Genomic DNA, 8791 nt, shown 5'->3' with positions numbered 1-8791 from the left:
GCGGCTGCCTGCATGGTGTGAGATAACCTCACTTCTATCCTTTGCATCACTAGGCTATGCCCCGGGGGCTGCACTGCACAACTCTAACCTATGGGTATGGTGAGGGTTATTTTGGTTTGAAATTTTTTTAATTTTTAATGTTTATTATTTATTTATTTATTTTGTATTGCAATTTGCAAACTTGCGCATAATTTTAAGCTTAAAATTGAATAAAGGAGAGAAATAGATCGGTAAATAGTTTTTGATGAAATAGTTTAATATCATATTTTGTGATAATGATATTAAGTCCTGTTTGATAGGGATTAAAACCAAATTTGTAGTAGATTTTGATAAAAGTTAATGAAATATGTGGTTGAAAATTTGTAAGATCCATAAAATATGTTATTAAAATTAATTATTACTTAGATTAAAATATAAATTTTAATGGATACCAAACATGGGCTAAAAATGCCAACTTCTCTATCTTCAACCAGCTTTCCTATAACTAGAGATGTAGGAGTTCACGCCTTGCTGGCAGTCGCAGTGTGAGGGTTCGATTCCTGAGACATAGAATTGGACTCCTTATAGGAGCAGTATACAGACAGCTCTTGTTCCCTGATCTATTGGGAACACATCTCGCGATTTACCTTCCTCGCAAAACTTTAAGGACGGGATCGTGAGGGCCTCAAGGTGGGGTTCAACTTTTTTTTAGATTTGCAGGAGTTGTCCATGAATACAGTTTCTCTAAATACACTCGTTCTCATCAATCTCTCTGACTCATTAATCTCTCTCCGGTCTCTGTCCTATCCAACAATACTTGATGGAACGCTCAAACATAATCGGTTACTTTGATGAAGTGCATATTCTATTCGATTACGAAATAGCTCTCTGTTACAAAAATCTGTCACGTCTACTCACAAGTCCAGATCTCCTGTTCCATCTGCAAGATTTAAAGTTTCATGGAAGAGAAAAAGTTGTTAGCTTTCAGTGGCTTGGGCCACACTTTTTAACTTTTCTCAAATGGGCTACTCAGTCGTTGAAATTTTTTCATCGATCCCACGACAGACTCCATTATCTTCATGATCCGTTGAAGCGTCTTGATGATTCAGCCTTCCGTTGCCTCTTATTCGGAGAAACAGAACATTACAGAAACTTTACAGAAACCATTCTCTCTTTCATGCCACATATTAGAGTGTTCCTCACAATTCAAGGCCTGCTACAATTGTTTAATCGTGAAATCATACTGAGGGTTAGGGCAAGCTTTATCGACTTTCTTTTTCAAAGTATTGGAGAACTGCTTATTTCCCAAGCAAATTCCAGTGTTCTTGTGAGTAATCAAGTCAAAGTTCTTCTAAAGGAACTGAAATTTCTGCTAACTTTTCTTGCTGATACAATACGGCGCAACGAAGCACAGAGTAATATTTTCTTGGCAGAAGTTGATGTTGTAATTAATGAAGTAGGACTTTTCTTGCATTCTTTCTTTTTCACAGCAGATCCTGTTACCTTGAACAAAATGGATCTGGCAATTTCTGTTCTGTTAGAACGGATTGAAATTGTGAAAGTGAAGATCAAAGATTACCGTATTGCTGTCTCATGGAAGCTGAATCGTGGAATTGGAAGCCTAAAAGTTGCAGAAAGTCTGAGTGAAGTATCATTGTCCCAAAATAAAAGCATTTCCACGGTAGAAGAGATGATTGTGGGCTTGGAGGACATGACAACACAAACTGCAAGCAAGCTCCTTGGAGGACCAAACTATCGCCACATTATTTCCATCGTTGGAATGGGTGGACTTGGCAAGACTACTTTAGCAAAGAATATATACTTTCATTCCAATGTTCGGTACCATTTTGACAAGCTCTCTTGGTGTGTTGTTTCTCAAACATATAAAAAGAGAAAGCTGTTGATTGAAATTTTGAGTTCCATAAGTAACCTTAGCAGAGACAGCACTTCAAAGTTGGAAGATGAAGACTTGGCCGAATCTGTTTACAAAAGTTTAAAGGGTACAAGATATCTTATTGTTTTTGACGATCTATGGGATAAAGAAGCATGGGATGATTTGAAAAAGTTTTTTCCAGAGGACAGAAATGGAAGCAGAGTATTGTTCACTAGCCGACTAAAACATGTGGCACTGGAAATTTCACATGTTATCATTGAACTTCCTCCCTTGTCACCAGGTGAAAGTTGGAATTTGTTAGAGCAGAATATGTTCAAGAAAGAACGTTGTCCTCAAGAACTGCAACGTATTGGGAAGCAAATTGCAACAAATTGCAATGGACTCCCGCTTTCAATCATCACGATATCTGGAGTTCTTTCAAACATGGAGAAGAAAGAAAGCCTATGGCAGAAAGTGGCAAAAAGTTTAAGTTTTTTCATTTCCCAAAGAGCCGACGACTACATTCCAACATTGAAACTTAGCTACATGCATTTACCAAATCACTTGAAACCATGTTTCCTCTATCTCAGTGCATTCCAGGAAGACGAGGAAATTCCAATTCGGAAGATATTATTACTGTGGATAGCCGAAGGACTTGTAGAGAAAAAGGAGCACAAGAGCCTAGAAGATGTAGCAGAGGAGTATATAATGGAACTCATTAACAGGAGTCTGTTGCAAGTTTCCAAAAGAGGATCTGACAATGGAGTGAAATCTTTGATTATTCACGATCTAATACTGGAAACGTGCTGCAAAATGGCCCTAGAAGACGAAACATTTCTGCTTCAACAGTAAGTTATCTTACTCTCTTTCAAATTCCTTCTTGATTTACTCTTATTTTCCAATTTAGCCTACTGTTACTAATAATGTGTGCTAATTATGTAAATGCTGCTGCTGCTGTTGTGCTGATGCTGGTTGATGTGGTTTAACTAATTGCGATCCTCTATTTTCTTATGCTTCTAATTCTTTAGTCAATTCTTGATGTCTAAGCATAATCATCGGTTGTGTATGGATCAGTTTCATCATCTCTCTGATGCACTATCCATCCTTTATAATTCAGACAAAATTAGGATCTTGGATTCAGCGTATGATAGAATTTTTCAACTGGGAATCAGGATTATGCCTGAGTTGAGGTACCTGGAAATTTCAAAGTTAGAGTCATCAATAGGCAGACTCCAGAACCTAGAATTTCTTCGTGTGAAAAATTTGAATAGTACTATACAACCATACATTCTCAATATTCCTAAGTTGAGACATCTACACGTTGGAAACTCTTTTTACCCTGCAGCATTTAGTGATAAATGTGATACCTCCCAAATAAATAGCCTGCAGACTCTTCGTTATGTTTCTATATTAGATTCAAAAGATGAAGAAATCTTGAGATGTTCACCAAATCTTCGTACACTTAAATGCAGATGCAGATTTTCAGGCAAGTGTTTTCCAAATCTCAACTTTCTTTCTCAGCTTGAATCACTCGCAATGCATGGAAGTAGGATCAGCAGTTATTACTCAATGTCTAACTTTCCTGGGAATATCAAAAAGCTTACTCTTTCTGAAATAGGTTTACCATGGGAAAATATGTCATTAATTGGGACATTGCCTAACCTAGAGATTTTGAAATTAGAAAGTGGAGCCTGTGAAGGAGAAAATTGGGTCACCAATGATGATGAGTTCCAAAAACTCAAATTCCTTAGATTACGTCACCTACGTCTTAAACAATGGAAGTCCTCTTCCGAACATTTCCCTGTACTTGAACGATTGGTGTTGCACTCTTGCATAATTTTGGAGATGATTCCTTTTGAATTTAGGGATATTCTAACACTACAAAAGATTGAGATAGATCGTTGTCACGAAAATGTAGAAAAGTCAGCTTCGGAAATTTTTGAAGAACAATTGGATTGTGGTAACGAAGAGTTTGTTGTAATCATCAATAGTGTTCGATTGTTTCGATTGTAAAGAGAGCCTCAATTGTACAATGATGTAAGTTAAAACTCATCTCATCCTTGTTGTGAAGTAAAAATCTTTTTGTATTAGTTATTTGAATTTATTTTATTTTTTTAATTTCTTAGCAGGAAATTTCTTGATAGCGCACACCTACATGGTGAGAAGATACAAAAATTATTCGGCTCCACATCAATAGCTAGTTGTTGTTATTCATAATATCTTCTTTGTTGTTAACGCGAAGTAACGACAACTTATTTGCTAGTAAAATTAAATAATGGCCCAAATAACTATATATCATGTTTAATTTGACAAGTAGTTGGATCTAGATCTTTGCCTCAAACTTTCTGACTTGTAATTTTCTTCTACTTATTTTTTTTCATGTACTTCTTTAATAATGTTATTTTTCACATCAACCATTAAAATTATCCCGAACGGTTAGATGAAATTCATCTGCTTTCATCTAATTTATGTTTTTGTATGAGTCCAGGATTAGTAAATTTACTATCCATAGCTGAACGGAAACATTCTTGCCTCGAAGTTCAAGCTAGTAAGTTTAACTTAACCAATGGAATTGAGGTCCATAAAAAAAAAAAAGGAGATGCAAGCAAAGCCTTTCCATTTGAAGTTCATATTACTCCATGTAGGGATGGCAATCGGGCTCGTCGGCTCAGGCCGTCCGTGACTCGGCTCGGGGCTCGATAGACGCGAGCTTAGGCTTGGGCTGAGCCCCATTTTGGGGACACGGGCTTTGCTCGAGCCGGCACCTGAGCTCGCGAGTTTTTTTTTAAAAAAAAAAAATTTGAGGCTGACTTGGCAGCAATTTAAAAAAAAAAAAAAAAAAAAAAAAAAAAAAAAAAAAAAAAAAAGAGGGTAGAAAACGAGCCTGCCATGCTTGAGCCCGCAAAAAAGCTCGGCCTTTTTAACCGGGCCTAGCCCGAGCTGAAACTTTAGGCTCGCGAGCCGGCTCTTTATATCCCTAACTCCATGCGAGTATTAGAGGCAATGCACTGAAGATCCAGACAAAGTATTGAACCGTTATGACATATAAACAAATTAAGCAATGAATTATGCATCTTATGTCAATAGAGTGAAATCCTATGTGCTATTAGAGTCAGTAAGGAAAAGATATATACTTTTACGATGATAAGGCGGACCCTCTCTCCATCGAAAGAAATGAGATTATCGCGGAAACATCACATTCAAAACTTGGCATATTTAGGATTCTAAGAGAGATCGGGTCTGGTTTTCGTTCCACCTTAAATGCTACAAATGCTAGTGTCTGCAGAAAGAAACGGAAATGGCAAATTACATGAGAAGAGGGAAAGCAGAATCAACTGCAGCAATTTTCAATATATACTTGTTTCATTTAAATTGTTACAAAAGGATTCATTAATTAGTACAACTTGAATCCTAAATCAAAAACTCCCTTTTGGACTTGAAACCTTTGCGGATGATAAGAGTGACAGTACTCTAGCACGACAATGGAGATATATACATCAGGCTTACATATTTAACCAATAAATTTTTGATTTGTTATCGACCAAATTCAGCACTCAGAAATGAAGTTCAGTCGTTCAGAGACAACATTCTCACTCGAAAACACATCGCACTAAATGGTGTACTACAGTAACTTTTCTATAACTTGAAAAAGAGTTTACCTAAACCCAAATTTTCAACGAAATGAAGAAATCTCAGAGAAGAAAAACCAGAGTTTTGGGACAGAAAAGATTAAATTAAAAAAAAAAAAAGGTTGTGTTTGAATGCAAGCATAGAAAGAAAATAAATTCTAGGCAATGAGATTGTCCAAAACTTATTTACATGAAAATTGTCAATTAAATGTGTTGACCTCCTTTTTTGTAGGGTCGACATGTCCAATAGATCCCAAATCTCTCGCGTCAACATAAGCCTTAGTTCTACACATTTTGACAAACCATAAGTCATAGATGGAGGGAGATGGTTGCACGTACTTCAACAGTCGAGTCAGTTGATGTATGAATAAAGGAATGTGGGAAGTGCTAGAAACACGAGCCATTAAGTATATCAGGGCGGCTTCGAGAGGGTATGAAGTGAGTATATAGAGAGCAGGTTTATAATTGAGTATATAAATTTGTGATAAGTGCATTTCTGCACTTATTCGGGCAATATTACTAAGCTTTTACATTGTGAAAGTGTTGACTTCTACTTAATTTGTGTAAATTTTCATTTATTTCAATGATGGACCTATTCCTAAAAAATTGGAAAAGAAAAAAGGTGAAATCCAAAGTTTGAGGGCTTAATTACAACAAAAAGATGTTACAGGCTTAAGTTGCATTATTTCGAATGGCAAAACGTATGAGCTTTTATAGTAGAAGATATGAGATACTAATCGTTGGATAGAAAGACCTTTTTAATTTTTTGAGCAAAACAAAAAGATATTTTTATTTTTTTGGTCAAATTTCACCCGCAACGGTTAAATTTAAATTAGTTTTAATTGAGTTACTAAGGCTTAAATAGTTCTAATCGAGTCACTAAGGATTGATTTGTCTTTCAATTTCGAGTTTTTATTTATTTTGAGTGTTTATTTTAAGATTGCAAAAAACATGTTTGGTTTGTTATTTAGAGAATATTGTTTTTCAAAATTAGAAAACACATTTTTTGAGAAAATGTTTTACATTTATTTTCAAGAAATTTGATTATTCGATAACATAGAATAACTTTATGTTAATATATTAACAAATACATTTTAAAGTTGGTAAATCATACAATATTTTTTCGCTAAGAAACTATAATAAAATGAGTTGAGTTTTTAATTTTGTAATTGTTATTTAAACGTGTATTTCCCATATTTTGAGTGTTTTCGGAGTTTTCAATGAAAAAAATCAAAATGATAAAAATGCTTTTTGAGTTTTGTGTTATAATTTTAACATTGTTTTTGAAAATATTAGATCGAACTAATTTTTGATATTTTGTAAAATTGAAAATTGGAAATTGAAAATAGCTAACCAAATGCACCCTAATTGTACTTAATTTGTTGTCTGATAAAATTACTTAATCGCAAGGCATAATGTGATAGATCTTACAAATAAACACAGCGTGACTTGCCAATTTAATATTAAGTCACATTAAAAAAAAAAATGACACGTAGTAATTAATAAATTTCAAAAATAAGTTATCATCCAAACTAAGCAATTTTCATTAGGTTGGTGAGGTAATGTAATATAATTACCTTTCCTTCAATTGAGATTGTTAGGGGAACTAGAGATGGAATATAATTATCTTTAGCTGATACATTACCTCGCCTTGTGATTTTATTAAAATTGCCTTGGCCCCTATTTAGTCTATGTATTGTTCCATTCAATCTTTTCTCGAATTCAACTTGACAATTATGCTACGATACCCTTAAAACCCATATACAATTGATAGTCTCATGTAACTATGATACATTTGTCCTTTCTTGAACATAATCTCTTTCAGAAGATGGGTTACTTCCACAAAACAAATTCTTCAATATTCATTTTTCCTCCAAATTCTTTTTCAATCATACATTCTCCTAATAAAATATTTTTATAAGTGGATTGATAATGTTCTCTACTTTGTAACCACAAGTTTTCCGAAAAAAAACTATCTTTTTCATAAAGCCCGTTTGATTAAGCATAAAATCTTTTTAGTAGTTTTTGATAAAACTTAATGAAATTTGTAAAGGTTGAAAATTTTGATAAAAATTTTGGGGTCTCATAAAATGTATGATTGAAAATGAGTTTGAAAAGAAAAAGAAATGATCTTTATAAAATAGGGACCGAGTTCTCTCTAAAAAATCTACTTTAAACAGATATTAATATGAACGGTCATCATTTTCTACTAAAATACATTACTTTAAATTCGATGGTCATCATTTACTATAAAAATGATTATCTTAATACGAAAGGTCACCACTTTCTAGAAATATTATTAATGGGATGGTCATCCTTTTGTATGAAAATCAATTAATTTAGTATGAATGGTCCACCACCACCACTGCATAGTTAAGTGTTTTATGGGACTATTCGACATTGACAAGATTCTAATAAGAGGAAACAAATAATTTGTTAATTCTTCTTTTCTTGATTCTGATTGGATAATTGAGGAAAACTCTGTAATTAAACTTCGATTTTATATTAATTCAGGATGAAATATAGATAATGTAATCAATTATTGCAGCAAAATGTTTGTTTAAAATCTACTTGGTCAAGTTGCAAGGGTCTTCGAGATGAAGTTTGTGAACTCCGAGGCCCAATCGTAGAACAAAACAAAATAAATTTACACAGTACATGCCGAAATTGTGCTCACCAGTCAATGTATTTAATCAATTAAAACAAAAATAAAGAAAGAATAGAAAGAATAAATAATTCAATATGCATAAGATTCTCTTAAGTGACAACTCACCGTTCACGAAAAAGGAAAATAATTAATTATGTGACTATCTTGAGAGTTTCAATTGATCGTCAGTTCAAATGTAGATGTGTGATGTAGTACATTTAGTAAATCGAGCATACGGGTTCAAGTGTTTATACGATTAGATTGGTATTGATATTTTTTCCACATGAATGTGAGTAATGTTAAAAGGTATATAATCTTAATTTACGCATTTCAAATATTGTGAAGTCTGAAGAGTGCCTTAAATGAACTTAAATACTTCACAACAGGGGCAAATTCAGGAATTTGAGTGAGTTAGGGCAGATTCAGACGAGTGACCACCCAATATGCATACTAACTTTTTCACGTAGAGCCAACACAAGCGGCCATACTTGCTCGTTGGATATTGGATTTGTCCCTGCTTCACAATTATGTGTACAAATCTATTGGCTAGGGCAAATATACATATATAAATCCATTATGAGACTAATTTTAGAAATACACATTACCAGAAAGAAACGTATACACATTATAGACCAAGTTGTTTGAGTATTGAACATCTGTCAA

The 8791-nt window shown here is 33.9% G+C and overlaps 1 protein-coding gene across 2 annotated transcripts; it reads left to right on the top strand.

Annotated features, from left to right (window-relative positions):
* The first annotated feature begins 704 nt into the window (after positions 1 to 704).
* On the top strand, positions 705 to 4260 carry LOC111369560 (putative late blight resistance protein homolog R1C-3). Of its 2 annotated transcripts, none has more exons than XM_022991129.1 (3): positions 705 to 2700; positions 3325 to 3889; positions 3982 to 4260. In XM_022991129.1, the coding sequence occupies exons 1-2, from the start codon at positions 800 to 802 to the stop codon at positions 3863 to 3865; spliced, it is 2442 nt and encodes an 813-aa protein (XP_022846897.1). In that variant the 5' UTR covers positions 705 to 799; the 3' UTR covers positions 3866 to 3889; positions 3982 to 4260. The 2 variants fall into 2 exon arrangements, with proteins under 2 accessions (XP_022846897.1, XP_022846896.1); XM_022991128.1 differs by having other exon boundaries at positions 706 to 2700; positions 3979 to 4260.
* The last annotated feature ends 4531 nt before the right edge of the window (positions 4261 to 8791 follow it).

The sequence above is a fragment of the Olea europaea genome, chromosome 20 (genome assembly GCF_002742605.1).
Source record: "Olea europaea var. sylvestris chromosome 20, O_europaea_v1, whole genome shotgun sequence".
In the NCBI taxonomy this organism is placed as follows: domain Eukaryota; kingdom Viridiplantae; phylum Streptophyta; class Magnoliopsida; order Lamiales; family Oleaceae; genus Olea; species Olea europaea.
This window is presented reverse-complemented; position numbering and strand designations above follow the sequence as displayed.